This window comes from Ostrinia furnacalis, unplaced genomic scaffold (assembly GCF_004193835.3).
Source record: "Ostrinia furnacalis isolate ACB-3 unplaced genomic scaffold, ASM419383v2 OfSCF7464, whole genome shotgun sequence".
In the NCBI taxonomy this organism is placed as follows: domain Eukaryota; kingdom Metazoa; phylum Arthropoda; class Insecta; order Lepidoptera; family Crambidae; genus Ostrinia; species Ostrinia furnacalis.
Window position 1 is genome coordinate 1,051,806 of NW_021137703.1, and position 16,169 is coordinate 1,067,974.

At 35.7% G+C, this 16,169-nt stretch overlaps 4 protein-coding genes across 9 annotated transcripts; 1 reads left to right on the top strand and 3 right to left on the bottom strand.

Moving 5' to 3' along the window:
* Positions 1-964: 964 nt before the first annotated feature.
* Positions 965-2,323, bottom strand: c12.1 (spliceosome-associated protein CWC15). The gene is made up of 4 exons (XM_028321039.1): positions 2,031-2,323; positions 1,482-1,761; positions 1,226-1,330; positions 965-1,103 (listed from the first exon to the last, which is right to left on the bottom strand). The coding sequence occupies exons 1-4, from the start codon at positions 2,159-2,161 to the stop codon at positions 966-968; spliced, it is 654 nt and encodes a 217-aa protein (XP_028176840.1). The 5' UTR covers positions 2,162-2,323; the 3' UTR covers position 965.
* Positions 2,324-2,694: 371 nt separating this feature from the next.
* On the top strand, positions 2,695-7,342 carry Caper (RNA-binding protein 39-like protein Caper). 2 transcript variants are annotated; one of them, XM_028321034.1, is made up of 8 exons: positions 2,695-2,865; positions 3,492-3,546; positions 4,621-4,700; positions 4,818-5,322; positions 5,405-5,671; positions 5,748-5,963; positions 6,067-6,191; positions 6,927-7,342. In XM_028321034.1, exons 2-8 carry the CDS (start codon positions 3,493-3,495, stop codon positions 7,213-7,215), a joined length of 1,536 nt encoding a protein of 511 aa, XP_028176835.1. In that variant the 5' UTR covers positions 2,695-2,865; position 3,492; the 3' UTR covers positions 7,216-7,342. The 2 variants fall into 2 exon arrangements, with proteins under 2 accessions (XP_028176835.1, XP_028176836.1); XM_028321035.1 differs by lacking the exon at positions 2,695-2,865 and adding an exon at positions 3,201-3,292.
* LOC114364753 (uncharacterized) lies at positions 7,247-13,191 on the bottom strand. Of its 4 annotated transcripts, none has more exons than XM_028321042.1 (3): positions 13,170-13,191; positions 7,977-8,331; positions 7,247-7,718 (listed from the first exon to the last, which is right to left on the bottom strand). In XM_028321042.1, exons 2-3 carry the CDS (start codon positions 8,316-8,318, stop codon positions 7,518-7,520), a joined length of 543 nt encoding a protein of 180 aa, XP_028176843.1. In that variant the 5' UTR covers positions 8,319-8,331; positions 13,170-13,191; the 3' UTR covers positions 7,247-7,517. The 4 variants fall into 4 exon arrangements, with proteins under 4 accessions (XP_028176843.1, XP_028176844.1, XP_028176842.1 ...); XM_028321043.1 differs by lacking the exon at positions 13,170-13,191 and adding an exon at positions 11,808-11,829; XM_028321041.1 differs by lacking the exon at positions 13,170-13,191 and adding an exon at positions 9,519-9,568.
* Positions 13,192-13,458: 267 nt separating this feature from the next.
* On the bottom strand, positions 13,459-15,368 carry LOC114364751 (uncharacterized). Of its 2 annotated transcripts, XM_028321036.1 has the most exons (4): positions 15,162-15,368; positions 14,639-15,073; positions 14,100-14,262; positions 13,459-13,703 (listed from the first exon to the last, which is right to left on the bottom strand). In XM_028321036.1, the coding sequence occupies exons 1-4, from the start codon at positions 15,229-15,231 to the stop codon at positions 13,475-13,477; spliced, it is 897 nt and encodes a 298-aa protein (XP_028176837.1). In that variant the 5' UTR covers positions 15,232-15,368; the 3' UTR covers positions 13,459-13,474. The 2 variants fall into 2 exon arrangements, with proteins under 2 accessions (XP_028176837.1, XP_028176839.1); XM_028321038.1 differs by lacking the exon at positions 14,100-14,262 and having other exon boundaries at positions 13,517-13,703.
* Between the last annotated feature and the right edge of the window lie 801 nt (positions 15,369-16,169).

Consider the following 16,169-nt stretch of genomic DNA (forward strand, 5'->3'; position numbering starts at 1 on the left):
CAGTAATGAAGATAAGTAAGAAAGTTCAGAGTATCATAAGCGAGCGCGAGCGGTGAGGATCAATCACTTAACACGCAAACATCGTTTTAAAGAAGTATGAAACGCGAAAACAAAGGATCATATTTAATACAGGGTGTACTAAAAGTGTATCTAATTCTAGAAGACAAGACGTGCTAGGTACGAGTAATGTATAGAGCGCAAGATTAATGTATACAAGTACTTACATAGGTATATTCTATGTTCAAATACTTAAAGACGGGTGTATGTATTACGAACGCGTATTTTAAATAGCATCTTGGCGATTAGCAATCTCTTCCAGATAACGTATGGAGCGAATTGATCGATAGATGGAATTCGTTTTGAGGATTTATTTTTTACTTTATTTAAACTAGACGTCAAAATAGGATAGTTAGAGGACTCAAAATTAAAAGAACATTGTTTAAATTAGATAAGTACCTACCAACGATTTAAAAATATATCATGTGTATCAAAAAATTACATTCAGGTATAAATATATTTTGTTTTCCTATTTAGTTCAGCACGCACCACAAACCCAAAGTACGGATTTTGTCAATGTTTTTCAATAATTATTGCGAAAATAAATATCCAGTAATCAACTCAATTAATTAACGGAATCATAATACAATATTACAAAACGACGCTCAATACTCGTTTCAAACACAAGGATAGATTATACTTATAGCATGGTGATTGATTGGTGATGTGTACCAATAAGAGGTCTGAATTTATACTTGAGATTGAGTAAGGCTGGTACCTACTATTACTAATTATGTGGTAAGGTCTAATAGTCTATTATTGAGTAAAAAATTTCATAATTTAGCAATTATGTTGCATTTCATAACATGGAAATACCTTTATAAAATAAAATTAATATTTGTTTATAGAAATTATTTATTTTAATGAAAATGGAAATATGGAATTATAATTATCAGCTTAGTTCTCATCTACTTAACATATTTTTCCATGAACTTTTTGTGAAATTCTGATCTTAGTGAATCATTGATAAAACTGTTTGGCTTCTTTTCTGGTTCTGACCGAGCACAGTTCTTGAACACAACATCATCATCCCATCTCCTTTTTACCTGCAATTAAAAGTGTAGGTATTAGTTATTTTTATTGGTTAATATACATTCTTTGTATTGTAATATTTATGGTTACCTATAGGTATACACTAAAATGAAAAACAAAATAAAACCATTTTTACCTTTAAATCATTTTTTTGTCCAGCAGCAGAGTAATTTAGCAAGGGATTTCCAGACAATATATTTTCCATGCGTATCCTTTCTTCCTCCTGTTTGCGCTCAGCTTCCTGTAAGTAATGAATGAATACACATTTTAGTCTTTATACAAAATAGTGTAAAAGGTATTATTATCATTACAACAAAAGTACAACATATTGCATAAAAATTAAAATAGTACCTAAGTAAGAATCATTTAAGTAAGCAAATGCCAATTATTACCTTTTTAGCCTGTTCCAAAGCTCGTTCTTTCTTGATTTTGTTAAGTTCCGCTAACAAGGCAGCTGTGTCATCATCAGAATCATCGGAATCAGATGAATCACCTTCAAGTGGATCATCAGCATCTAAACTTGCTGCAGGTACTTGGTCAATTTTAGCTCTTTTTACTGGTGGCTCGTTCTGTCTTCTTGCACTAGGACCTTTAACTTCTTTTTCCCTCTCATCCAATTCCTTGCGGAAATCACGAGATCTTAATTCGTCAGTCGTTCCCTGCCCTTGCTCTCTGAAATGTCAGACTTAACATTAAATATTGGTACAGCAGAAACCAAGCAATAAGTTAGTGGGGCATAAATGTTGCAGCAAAATTGTTAGTAGTTTATCTATGATTTGTAAAAGGAATTTTTACCACCTAAATAAATCTAATGCATCACAGACTCCTGATCTATCTTTCAAGTTTAATAGTCTACAAGATTAATCAGTATGGGGGTAAGATTATTTATTCATTCCTGTTCAGTCTAACCGTATGTATACATGTGATATAGATTTGCATACCTGTATTTTAATTTAGTATGACCAGGAAGATCTCTGCTGGAATATTGGCGAGAAATAGCACTTAGATCTTTTTCACCACGACCCTGACCACCTCGGGCTGGGTCGAAAGTGGGTCTTGCGGCTGTAGTCATTTTTTAAAGTAATTTATTATTTAAATCTGTTACAATACAAATATTATCCTATCTAAGTACTGTAAATCAACGCAAACAAAATTTTATTATTTACGTATCTTGTAGCACATTTTCCATCACACACACACAACATTAACTATAAACAAACATAGACTTTTGACACTTTTCTCTATGCTTTTGACACTTTATTAGAGACACTGACATGGAGAGATAAAAGAGATGAGGAGATAGAAAGTGTCACATGAGTAACAGAGTACGACAATGCTGTTTGTGCAAAAGAGACAGACATACTGCCACGGCGATGAAAAGTCACTCGTGTGTGTCTAGCCTTATTTCTTAGGCACAAGTACACTATGTGACAAATTAATCAAGACGTACGTAGTGTAAACACAAACTTCGGTTAGTTTCGCCGTGTATCGCCCGTACTTCGGTGTGCGGGCTCGCGCTTCGTCTCGGTCAATTTGCCACATAGTGTACTTGCACCATTATAGTTTATGCTTTCGTTTCTCTCTGCTACTAACCTCTATATTGTTTATTATCGCTTCTATTGTCTGTGATTCTGTTGCCGTGGGAGTGGGCTCCTTCGCATTTTGCAATAATTACACATATTTTTGTACCAAACGAACAAATTATTTTAGTGATAATAACACTTGTTCGACGACTGCTGTTATTTAATATAGTTGTTGGAAATTATAGAACATAAGGTAAGCAAGTAACCTAATTCTTTTGGTTATGACTCACGTTCACCCTAGCAGTTCGATTGTTGAAACGCACGCCATCTTGTTAATGTTAAAATAGAATGGTCTCAATCAGAAGTTCAGAACTAAATCGAAAATGGTTACAAATTGTAAACCGTCAATTCAATCAAGAAATTGATATTTACATGTTTATGTTCATATTTCAGATAAAGTATTTTCTGTATCCCAATTTCAACATTGCCTCTTCGAGATAATAATCTTTAATTTCTTTCTGTAATACTCTTTCAAAATGGAAATATTTATGTGATTAATCGATGAGTACCTGACCTACATTTTAATGTTTATTGGTTTGTAATCAAATTCCACGTCTGGCCTAGTGGTTTGAATAGGCGTCGAGAACTACGTTAGCTGAGGTTGCGGGTTCGAATCCTAGGTAGGCAAGCCTATCAGTAAAACATTCATTGTTTGTATCCAGCACAAAACTAACCCCTTTAGCTTGGTTTATTATTAGTAAAATTGAAACACCCTTGTAAAATATTACCTACTACTTAACCAGATACTGGTGCATCATAATGGCATCATGCAAACTGTCCTAACTTAATCATTCAGTTCTTGTCTCTTTTTAATTACAGAATGGCAGAAGACTTGGATGTAGAGGCTATGTTAGAAGCCCCTTACAATAAATCGGTGAGTATTTTTTACATAAGTATCTTAGCTATTATGAATGTCATATCAATATTTCATAAATTTCAAAAGATAATTTAAATTTGTACAAAGTAATTATAAAAAATCTTACATACATTAACTGGTAGTAAATTTAGCCTATTTTTAACAAACTAAAATGGGCATAATTATTATTTATTTTCTAACAATTGAAATCATTATCTGAAATAAAATTTATGTCATCACTTTTTCATCATATTAGTAATGTCAGTACAATAGTAATTGTTTTATTCTGTATGAAAAAATCATGTAAGAATGTATCAAAACATTCACTGTCAAATCACACTAAAATCTTTACACTAGTTTGAAATTCTTAGGCATTATTATATTTGATGAACATTTCATTAGGAAAGACTGCTCAAAGATGTTATAAAATATTGATTTATTTATTGTAACTTACATACCTACTTAGCACATCTTTTTATTTCATCTTTGAACAGTTCTTAGTAAGAATTCTAGAACAAAATTACATTTGAGAATCATTTCTTGTATTTATAGAACTTTGTGGTAATAGTCCAGCATACTTCACCAACCTGAACAGACAGAGAGGTATCCACTACTATACTACTTACCTATTTTTTTATTTTCTTTCAATGTTCAAAACTTTGTTGATGTATCTTTATCATGAGTTAAAAACATAGCTGAAATCTGATGAAAATATATTATACCTAGTCCTATTTGAGAAACAAGACCATGCGCTGATGGGTCGTAAATCTTTTGCAGAAGTATCCGTGTGTGATGTTAGCGCTGTGTGCCTCCTTTGTCAGTGATTTAATGACTGGTAAGTGTAGAACAGGGCAACGCGACTGACATCGATGACTCAGACGATAGCTGTTAAAATATAACGGCCACCTTCAGTAGCATAAGAAAAGTAATTCCTGGACATTTGTGTTACTTCATCAGTGACATTCATCAAGTCAATGATGAAATATCGCAGATGATCATAAAATCTTTATTATGTAACTAATGCAATGTTTATTTATTCACTCGGCGTGTGTTGCTGTTGGCGCTGCTTCTACCTTGTGCTTTGTGTGACAGGATAACACTTCCTCTTCAAAGCATCGATCGGACAAGTATTCTGATAAGCACAAAGAAAGGGACAGAGATGGAAGTCGAAGGTAATATTTTAATTTGAAAGTCATCTTTTAACTAAGTGTAGTTTTCATATAATTATTTTAACCTTTCAATATCTTAACTTAATCTACATTGATGTTTTTTGTTCATTATGTACTCAGACGCAGCAGATCAAGAGAAAAAAGAAGATCACGTGACAGAGACTCACGTCGCTCAAGAGACAAGGATGACAAAAAGGATAGAGAACGCGAGAGGGACAGGGATCGTAGGGACCGGGATAGAGACCGTAGCCATAAAGATAAGGAGAAGGAACGAGAAAAGGATAGGGATAAGCGGCGCAGCAAAGATAGAGATCGTAGTAAAGATAGAGAGCGTAGTCGTGACAGACACTCCCATAAAAGAGAAAAAAGTAAAGAAAAAGATAAAGAATATCGCTCCACATCTAGAGGCCTTGAACCTAAATTAGAAGACCTGCCCCCAGAAGAGAGAGACTTGCGCACAGTTTTTTGCATGCAATTATCTCAACGAATTAGAGCTAAGGACTTAGAAGAATTTTTCTCTTCTGTTGGTAAAGTTAGAGATGTAAGGCTTATTACATGTAATAAGACCAGAAGATTCAAAGGGATAGCTTATATTGAATTCAAAGATGCTGAATCCGTGCCTCTGGTAAGCTAGATTTGGAGTTATTTGTAATTTCATGTCATACATATCTAGTCAAATAGATTAATGTTTATTTTTTTAATTTCAGGCCCTGGGGTTGACAGGACAAAAGTTATTAGGTGTACCAATAATAGTGCAACACACACAAGCTGAGAAAAACAGAGTTGGGAACACACTGCCTAACTTAGCTCCAAAGACTAGTAATGGCCCAACCAGGCTTTATGTTGGCTCCTTGCACTTTAATATAACTGAAGATATGTTACGGGGTATTTTTGAACCATTTGGAAAGATAGATCACATACAACTTATGACAGATCCAGAAACAGGCAAAAGTAAAGGATATGGGTTTCTAACGGTGAGTTGCTGTTGTTTTTTTTAAACTGCCTCATTTTGTATTGTGATTATTAAATTATATTTGTATTTTCTTTCAGTTTCACCATGCACCTGATGCCAAGAAAGCTATGGAACAATTGAATGGTTTTGAGTTAGCAGGCCGTCCCATGAAAGTAGGCAATGTTACAGAGCGCACAGATGGTGGATCTAGTACCCGTTTTGATGCAGACGAACTGGATAGAGCTGGTGTTGATCTTGGGGCCACCGGGAGACTACAACTTATGTTCAAACTTGCTGAGGGTACAGGACTTCAGGTATGTTATTTTGTTTACACCTAACCAATGGTTCTTTTGTCCCATATTTTATTAAGTGAGTATAATTATGAAGGTTTTGTAATATATTTAACACCGTTTTCAGATACCGCCGGCTGCTGCATCGGTATTAATGGGCGCAGGCTCAGCACTGGTCAACCCTCAACCCCAAGTGGCTCCACCAATCGCAACACAATGCTTCATGTTAAACAATATGTTTGATCCAGCAACGTAAGTATTTTTAAGTCATATTTTACAGGGTTCGAGGATATATATCAAGGGATATATATCAAGCCGGTTTTGATGATATATATCAATTTTTAAAATTTGTTACTGTATTTGTACTTTTTGACATAAGATTTTTATTTTTTTAGTTGATTTTGCCGTATTTCAAAGACATTTTATGTTTTTCTTTATTTGTCTGATTTTAAGTTTTAAGAACATTAAAAACATGTTTATGTAACACATATGCAATAGTATTCATGAATAATACAATAAAATAATACTATGGCTTTCATACAAAATTGATATATATCAAAGTTGATATATATCGGATATATATCATAAATATCCGATATTTTGACATTTATAATAAATATCGGATATTTTCGAACCCTGATATTTTATGAGTTAGAGTTGTCTATGGTTAGCTTCATATTATGAGAAAGGTATTGGGGGTGTTTGGCGGAAAAAAGCGCTTGGAAACGCTTGTAAGCAACGGCATCGCTACAGCAGTTCGGCGAGGACACGTTTGCTAACTTAATTAATAGTAACGTGTTTCATTCATTTTTCAGCAGTGATAGCGATCGACATTTTGCCTACAAGAGCTTCCAAGTGCTTTTTTCCGCTCGCCTACGAATACCAAGTTCATTACTTAAATAAGATTAAAATCAACTAAATTAAAACCGATTGTGCGAGAGTAGCCTATAATGAAAGTAAAACTAATGATGACTAATATTGTTTCAGTGAGACAAATCCAAGTTGGGACATTGAAATTCGGGATGACGTCATTAGCGAATGTAACAAGCATGGTGGCGTGCTGCATGTCTACGTAGATAAGGCGTCGCCCCAGGGCAACGTGTATTGCAAGTGCCCGACTATAGCCACCGCGGTGGCGTCAGTCAACACGCTCCACGGCCGGTGGTTCGCCGGGCGGGTGATCACCGCCGCGTACGTACCGCTCGTCAATTACCATTCCCTATTCCCGGATGCAATGACCGCACTCACTCTGCTACTGCCAACTAGACAGCGATAGGTTACACGGGTCGCAATAAAAAGCATTTAAGTACTGGAAAACATTTTATTTTAAGGGATTTGTGTGTATACTGTTTTTTTAGGTTATCTAGCAATAACTATTCTAGATAATAAAACGTTGATAAAAATTCATTTGTTTTCCTTAGATACCTCTACAACACACACTCTTTACTCTTTGCCCTATTGTCTTTGAGTTGGACAAAACAAATCCTTTACATACCCTCCATTCAGCCGTAATACGTAGGTATACAATCATATCAACAATAGCTATAGAAAACATGATGTTATCAATTAATATAATTTTTAAACTGCTTTTATCCAATCTATTTCCAATGTGGCTGGTCCTTTTTGTTTCACTGGTTGATAAACTCCGCCATAAACTTGAAAACCAATACTAGACACTTGCGATATGTCCAAAGTTTCATTTCCTACTCTTTTCCCTCTGTAGTAAGCTTTGAAATCCGAGAAAAGCAGTTCGCGCACAGCAAATTCATCTTTGGGTGCCTGAAAGCAAACAAGACGTTCAAATTAATAGACGATAATTGGATATTAACAGACGTGACTAGTTCTCGGGAATGTTCCGTTCACAGCAGGTAATACAGGTATTAAAGTCCATTTTTTACACAAATGGTCATAATGACAGCTATTAACAATATCGTAATAGGTAAGTTACAAAACTCGCAACTGGAATAGTTACATCCAATGTGCCAAAGTGCATTCTTTGAATAACTATTTAAAAAAATCAACTAATTAGGTACCTACCTGGAATATTTGTTCAAATGAATAGTTTGGCTCATCATTTAATCCTCTGTGTCTCATAACAATTTTGAAGCCGTTATACTGTCCTTGACTTCTGCATTGTATCTGAAGCATCGTGTGACCAGTAAGATCATATCTCCGAAGAACCCGAATTCCAGCAAATCCAGCTCCGTTCGGTTGAGGATTAAGTAAAGCGAAGAATATAGCTCTCCGGAATCCTATATTTTGGTGTATCACCAACACCGCCTTAGACATCCCTACGTCTCGTACTGTATCTGACTGCTCTACCCACATGTCGACCCCATCTGTCTTCGTGAAGTCGTACAGATATTGCTCGGAGTTCATTGCTCCTGTTCCACTATAAATCAAAGAAAGATAATGTTAGAGATGCATGATGGAGTCCAAACGTACTCTATTCAGTAGATCTAGGGTCGCCGAGGAGATGCTCTTGTAGCACAATAATCATTAAATTATATATATTTTGTGAAATGAAAGTTGATTGAAACTATGGAAATAAACGTCTTCCATATAAACACAATATGCAAATTCAGTCTTTAAGCGGGCTAATGCCCGAAATTAATTAAGACTGAAATTATTTTCTTTCATACAAAATACGTATACAGGGTGTTAGGTAAATGGGTATATGAGCCGACACTCTCCCATGTTAACATGGGCATATAAATGGTATGGTGAAGTCAGAAATTTGATATCATCATTTCAATTTTTTATATTTTCATACAAAATAAATTTTATAAAATCGGATTTGTATGAAAATTAAAATACCTAATTAAAATGAAGATTATCAATTTTCTGACTTCACCATACCATTTATATGNTATGGTGAAGTCAGAAATTTGATATCATCATTTCAATTTTTTATATTTTCATACAAAATAAATTTTATAAAATCGGATTTGTATGAAAATTAAAATACCTAATTAAAATGAAGATTATCAATTTTCTGACTTCACCATACCATTTATATGCCCATGTTAACATGGGCTAGTGTCGGCTCATATACCCATTTACCTGTTTAAAAATACTCCTTTATTACGAAGACAGTTGCTTACTTACCTACCTAGCTACACATAAATAAAATTCAAAGATTAACAAATCAAAGGTTTTTTGACTTGACTTTAATATCGGTTTTCAAGTAGGAAATCTCAATTCAGAAACCGGCCCTTAGTCAATATAAAAGCCTCAGATCATCTATGATCTGAGATAAAAGCAAAGCACTTACCTATTTTCGGGAACAAGATACAATATTAAAAAAACCACACAAACCGTAATTCTAATATAGTAAAACATTTTTAATAAGTGTAATAGGCTAAAAAATAACGCTTCCAATGTTTAATTAATTTTGAATTAATAATACACTCGAGCACCACGACTAATATTGTAAACACGATGAAAATAATGAACATTTGACACTGTTATCTATATTAATGATGTTAATGACGTCCTAGTATCTTGTTTTATAGTTAGACTACTTGAACCTAAAGTCTTATCGTTGTAAAAATATTCGATAGTGGGTTAAATTATTACGCGGTATGTGGATACGTATACATGGCCTTATTCATTTTACGAGTAATGACATCACAGTACAGCGCTTCACACAACTTTCTTCAACAGGTGCAAGAGAAATGCAATGCAACACGGACACTAAACTAGCGCTACGTTTATTTCTGTGTAACGGTTTTATTGCAACTATTGATGCAATCTACCGTTAAGAAAACGTGAACAGAATAGAAATCGTGTACCTACTTAACTAGTCTGGATGGGTAGCTAGGGGTCATTGGACAAAATTCTACGTGCTCACGGACCGGGCTTTAGTCAACTAGTATCTGCTTAACAAGTAGTAACCTACTTACTTAGGCAAATTCTAGCTACCACCTCTGGGGGTTTTATTAGATAAATTGAGATACAGAGAAAGAAAGATCCAGAAACATTCATATAAACAGTCAGAGGCCGCCTACCTAACTTCTAAGCTCAGATTACTAAGTTATGAACTAAGTAAGAGGAAAAATTAGATATTGGCATTAAATAGGCTCCGAAAATCATGCTTGCACTGCTTCATGTGAGGATCCGGGCATTCCGGGCCCCCCTGAAAAATATAATTGAAAAGTTATATTTTTCAGAGGGGCCCGGACTCAGATCATAGAAAGAGCTATGATCTGAGGGCCCGGACGTTATTTACTACTCCGCAATTAACATTCGCAGGGCCAGCTAAGTTGCCACTAAATCCGTACCTACCCTACAAATGACTGTGCGTCCTACTGGAAATAAAAACCAAGACCCACGGACCGAGTCCCTACGTAAGTTAAGTAGGTTACCTACATCGTTACTTATACGTTTCGATGTCCACCACTGAGGGACAGAGCAATTCATTTCTTCTTAGTGTCCACCAGTAGGGCCCAACGGGAAGATTTCAGTAGCGCTGTCCCCCACTGGTGGATATTGCAACTTTTTTTCTCGATGTCCACCAGTGGTGGACAAATAGTGGGGGACATCGGGAATAAACGGTTTTGTGCATTTGAACAAAAATCAAAGTAATAGTACTGAAAAAATAACTAGAATACCTACTTCACTCACTACGAGAAATAGGAATCCCATCAAAAACAATACTTGTCAAAAAAACCAAGTCTCGCAACTCAGTTGTTCTACGGTAAAAAGTTGTGAGATCCATGTAATACCAAGTCCAGGCCAGGAAATCTTTAACGTTTTACATAAATTATTGACTTGGCCATCGCACTAAATAATTTAATTTACACGTGTTTTCATGCGATGGCCAAGTCAATATATTTATGTAAAACGTTAAAGATTTCCTGGCCTGGACTTGGTATTACATGGATCTCACAACTTTTTACCGTAGAACAACTGAGTTGCGAGACTTGGTTTTTTTGACAAGTATTGTTTTTGATGGGATCTCATTTCTTTTTGTATTTTGTAGACAGCAGTTATGTATCTAGAAAACTGGACCGAAATTGAAAAATTTTACTCGACTTGGCGGTTGCACTACCGTGCCCCCAAATATTTTAGTTTTTCCTTGATTCATACACCAAACACTACTTATATTCCAAATTTGAAGCTTCTAGGTCTGCTAGAAGTGCCTTAGAGTTTTGATGATCGGTGAGTCAGTGAGTGAGTCAGTGAGTCAGTGAGTCAGTCAGTGAGTGACAAAATTAAGTAACTTTGACCCGTTATAATTCTTAAACTACTGGTTCAAATTGAATGAAATTTTAAATATACCGTGTCTTTACAATGCCTGCATAGCTAATGAAAATTCAGCCTTCTAGTTTTATCCACAACGAAGTTACAGGCAGTCGAAAATCGCCTGAATTGCTTCGAGAAAAGGATGGTACGGCCGTGCCGCTTTTTTGCTCGACTTGGTGGGGACACTACCGTGCCCCCAGATCTAATCGGCAGACAACACCCCGCTGATGATGTCAATGAGAGCAATAGTACTCGAAAGCACCGGTCAATATTTTTCCCCGGGGTAGGTATCCCAGGCTGGGACTCCCAGCCCAACACACCCACCAGACGTTAAATTGAATCTGGCTTGAGGGCACGGGTGACTTTATTCGGGTAAGTAAGTACGCATCCAAAAGCGTTTCTGTAAGTAAGTAGGTACCCACCTAACTATTTCTCTTAGGTCTGGTACAGCCACAGCGATAGTCGCGCGGTTGCTGAGCTTAAGTTCTCGTTGGCTTCTCGTACATGTTACATCAAACCGTAACCTCCCCGCGGTTATCGCCTCTGTGCATTGCCAATGAGAACTACCCAGAAGAAACCGTGTGGTTATCGCGCTTCTGAATTAGGACTTATTAAACTTACATCGGTCCACCTAGTGAGAGGCCTGGCCTGCCCACGCTACGTCTTCCGTGCCTGGATGCGAGCGGCGCAGGAACGGTCTTTGTGGAAATCCTTGGGGGAGGCCTTTGTCCAGCAGTGGACGTCTTTCGGCAGAAACGAACGAACGAAACTTACATCAAATTACAAAAAGGAAAAATCGAGTTAAGTTTTTCATTCTACTTTGTCGATCTCAAAGGATTGTGTATTTTTGCTAGCCTGACTTAATTTTGACGTCTCGCTAAATAATAACATTCACGATTCAGATATATTCAATACCTACTTTTCATCATTAATATCACTGTGCTAATAAAATGCGCGTGGTCATCACATGTGTGATGTAAGTAAAGGAATTGTATTTTCCTTTGCTGCTATTACCTACTACTTAAGTATGCTAACCACTGTCCACCACTTGTACCTATATCCATCTACCTTACTTTATTGTACTTAGTAAAGCTACAGCATTTCTTCTAATCCTACTTATTTACTTAAATTAATGTTTAGTGATATACAATTACTAAAACTGAATAACCGAATAGAATTCTTTATAAGTAAGCCTACCTATCAATAATGAGAAGATCCGTAAACGAACTAAAGTTACTGACACGTGACATAGCCCAACGGATTAGCAAGCTGAAGTGGAAATGGGCAGGGCATATAGTAGGTATATACCTACCTACCTATGCAGAACTGGCGGCCGATGGGGCAGCAAGATTCTGCAGTGGCCTCGTACCGGAAAGCGCAGCGTAGGACGTTCACCCACAAGGTGGACTGACGAATTCATAAAGGTCGTTTAAGGTAGCAGGAAGGAGCTGGATGCAGGCCGCCACCAACCGGCCATTGTGGAAATCATTGGAGAGCGCTGGTAGGGCAAAAAAAGAATGAGACATGTATAGGCTCCCTAATAGCATTTGACGATTTGCAAGTACCTACTAATTTAATTAGTCTAAACAAATAAAGATAATTTTGATTTTGATTGCGGGAGGCCCTTAGGGAGGCCTATGTTCAGCAGTGGACGTCCTATGGTTGAAATGATAATGATTAAGCCTACCTATACTCAGTGGCGGCGTAGCATGGGTTGGCACCCGGGGCGATCCACCCCCCCCCCCCCTGTATACCCGCTTAAATAGTAGGTAGGTTACACAATGAATGCATGCATACTATAATTATGTAGTAGGTACCTAGGTACCAACATATTTACGTACTTATTTTTAGACGTCTTTCATAAGAGCAATGCCTACATCTATAGCTACGTTTGTACTTAGACGTTTGTAACTAAGAACGTAGATTTCAAGGTTAAATAAAACATAACCAATCTAATGAATCTGTAATGATGAACCTGCTTACCTTATAAAGAAGTTACCGATGTACCTAAATGCTTCCTAGATGATAATAAAACAAATTCGGTACTGTGTTCAGTACCGAAAATACAAGTACCTATTATATCGCAACACACCGTACTCTTTCCACCACACCCCAAAAACCCTGCTATCGATATTTTGGGGCTTTGTGTCATTTGAGCGACTCGAGAATAAAGAGTAACCACGCCCACTACTCGCATTTCGTCTAAGAATAACCTAAAAATAAATTCAAGCCTTTTAATTGAGAAAAAGTTATTGTTAAAATAAAACAAAAATTACTGATAAAATATTTTATTTCCCACCACCACTGGCATTAATGCCTCGTTTTATGAATCCAATATTTCTCAAATAACGTACAATAAAAGGCGTTGCTGTCAATGTTATGGCCATCCTTATTGGAGCAAAACACTTGTGCACTGCATATGCTATTACAAAAGTTCCAGCATTTGATGTTGCTAATTTAGATAATGTGCCTTCACCAACATTGAATCGTTTTAATATCTCCACTAAATCGACGCCGCTGAAAACATAATAATTCTCATTAAATTTACAATACATAGACCAAATTAAGGTTAATTAATAATAATATCTTTGGACATATTTCACTGGGTCAAATTTTTTAAATCCTATCACAATAATATTAGTCTAGAAAATATGTTTGAGCAAATAGGTAAAAATAGGCAAGATGTATTGCATTACCTATTTGATTTAATTTAAATTATAGGACTAGGTGAATTGAATGTAATGTTCTAATTAGCTATTAAAAAAATATTTTACATATTTATGACATTTATGATTATAGATGAGCTATCCATGAAAATATTTAAAGCAACTATGTGTTAGTGTCGAATTTAATGCTAAGCCATAAAATAGTAGAAGGTGCATGATGTATATGGTTCAAATTAGCCAGACATACCTAGATATAAGAAGATAGCACCCCCCCAAAGACATTAATGAAATGGCAACATGGAATATAATCACTGTTGAACCATAATCTTTCACAGCCTTCTTCAATTTTTCTTTAGAAGTCAACGGGGGATTTGTATTTGTACTCATATTTCTTGTTCCAAATGTAACAGCTGTGCTTTGAAAAAAATATTACATTGTAGTGAACACCACCAGATTCTATACAATAGGATAGTTGATATGATTGATGATACTACTTGTTATTATCTTATCATAAACTACATAACATTTAACAGCATTTTAGCAGTCATAATATTCAAAAGCCAAATAAGACAATAACAGTAGATAGCCTCATCTTAAACAGTAAAAAATATAATAAACCAAAAATGGTGTTAACAATCCTGTTGCATTTTACAAATAATAAAGCTGGTTATATATTTGTTTATAATATAATAAATGCAATGGAAATAATGAATGTGTTAAAATAACATGAATTATAATGAGGTTAATGTCATGACATATTATTTATCCACAATTAAGTTTACATACCGGAATTGGGCTTTTTGTTGCGGTATTCATTCCTCAGGGTCAAATAATGAGCGCTGTGCAAGTGATCAGAAAGATATTTGTATCCTTGTCCCCACTGGGAGCCTGGCATATTTAAATGAGTGTGATTGCCACTGAATGGACTTGGGACGTTACTCTGCATAGACGCTGAGAGACTCACTGCCCCACGACAATCATACTTGTTTACATGAGGATCAACTTGTGCTGTGATATCAATTTTTGAAAAATCTTCAATTTGTCTTTTATAGCATGAATTCATAACGGGTCCAGATATGTCTCTTGTACGAAGAGGAGAAAACCTTCCCATTTCAGATGCATTTATATCAACAACATTAGTCGGCAACTTTAGCGCAGTTTGAGGGTATTTGTAAGGCAATGAGACATGGATAGTCTTTTCGATAACTCTTGCTTCTCCACCTTGAAAATAGAGTTTAGCTGTGAATTTGTACGTACACTCATAATTTATGTTAATTCTTTTTGTTTAGTCACAATAAAATGTACTCACCAAATACTTGGTTCGACACGCAATTTTTTCCATGGTGATAAATGTTTGATCTGGAATAAATTTTGTACATTTTGAGGAACTATTTTATTGCTGTCGAACGTATAAAGTTATCGCAGTTTAGTATTTGTTTCTCATAGTAATTTTCCTGTTTGCTATACAAGTTCTACAACTTTTGTTGTATATTTGCTTGCATGTGTGTGTGTGGTGTGTGGTGACCATGAAGCTACAGATAAAAATGGAGGCCAGACTCCCAATACCTACTTGAAGCACAAACTAAGTATCAGTATCTCGCTCTCTGTGGGCAGACTTGCTCTTTCTAAATAAACAAAAAATATAAAATTGCTCAAATTCAATGAAACCAATGTAAAATCTTTATTTCTTGACATAGGTATCATTAAAAATGATAAGTGTAGTTACTGGTAAAACGTTTTAGGAAGAAATTACTGTAAAAAATGTGAAAAATGTTTACAATGATCCAATGTCGGAAATCACGAAATAAACACTTACGCGTGGAATCTTATGTCACTTCCAGGACAGCACGTACTACCGCAACCACGCACTACAAAATTTTGCACCAATTCTTGTGATAAAACAATGATTATTTCCTGTAAACAATCTCAAACGAAATTAACTGCTTAATAAACAAAATAGTAAACAACCGCCATGATGGGCCGGATTGGGCCGATGTTGCCACATGGTACCGATTACCCAGGAATTGGGATTGTAATTCCCTGATTCGCCAACACATTAAGCCTAAATGGCCGACAATTTTGTGATTTTTTATTTAACTAGGTAATCTTAGTTTCAAATATTAATTATTTATTTGTTTAACTTCTGATTTGGTTAGTGTATTGGCTATTTCGAAGAATTTACAAGGAGATTTAAATCAGAAGATAGCAATACTACAGTTCACACTAAAAAGAGAGGTAGGGCCGCAGAGAGCGAGATAGATATAAGTAGGTATTTGACTCAAGTTTTGTTCCAAACTCTGCCCTCCATTTTTATCTG

Coding starts and splice junctions, on each gene's coding strand:
- c12.1 (XM_028321039.1), bottom strand. CDS start 2,161: ATGACTACAGCCGCAAGACCCACTTTCGACCCAGCCCGAGGTGGTCAG. Junction 1,762..2,030: donor CATACTAAATTAAAATACAG/GTATGCAAATCT, acceptor CTGACATTTCAG/AGAGCAAGGGCAGGGAACGA. Junction 1,331..1,481: donor CTTTGGAACAGGCTAAAAAG/GTAATAATTGGC, acceptor CATTACTTACAG/GAAGCTGAGCGCAAACAGGA.
- Caper (XM_028321034.1), top strand. CDS start 3,493: ATGGCAGAAGACTTGGATGTAGAGGCTATGTTAGAAGCCCCTTACAAT. Junction 3,547..4,620: donor AAGCCCCTTACAATAAATCG/GTGAGTATTTTT, acceptor TTTGTGTGACAG/GATAACACTTCCTCTTCAAA. Junction 4,701..4,817: donor GACAGAGATGGAAGTCGAAG/GTAATATTTTAA, acceptor TTATGTACTCAG/ACGCAGCAGATCAAGAGAAA.
- LOC114364753 (XM_028321040.1), bottom strand. CDS start 9,281: ATGTTTTACTATATTAGAATTACGGTTTGTGTGGTTTTTTTAATATTG. Junction 8,332..9,213: donor TATCTTGTTCCCGAAAATAG/GTAAGTGCTTTG, acceptor TTTGATTTATAG/TGGAACAGGAGCAATGAACT. Junction 7,719..7,976: donor CATTTGAACAAATATTCCAG/GTAGGTACCTAA, acceptor GTTTGCTTTCAG/GCACCCAAAGATGAATTTGC.
- LOC114364751 (XM_028321036.1), bottom strand. CDS start 15,231: ATGTACAAAATTTATTCCAGATCAAACATTTATCACCATGGAAAAAAT. Junction 15,074..15,161: donor CGTGTCGAACCAAGTATTTG/GTGAGTACATTT, acceptor TCTATTTTCAAG/GTGGAGAAGCAAGAGTTATC. Junction 13,704..14,099: donor TGCTATCTTCTTATATCTAG/GTATGTCTGGCT, acceptor TTATGTTTTCAG/CGGCGTCGATTTAGTGGAGA.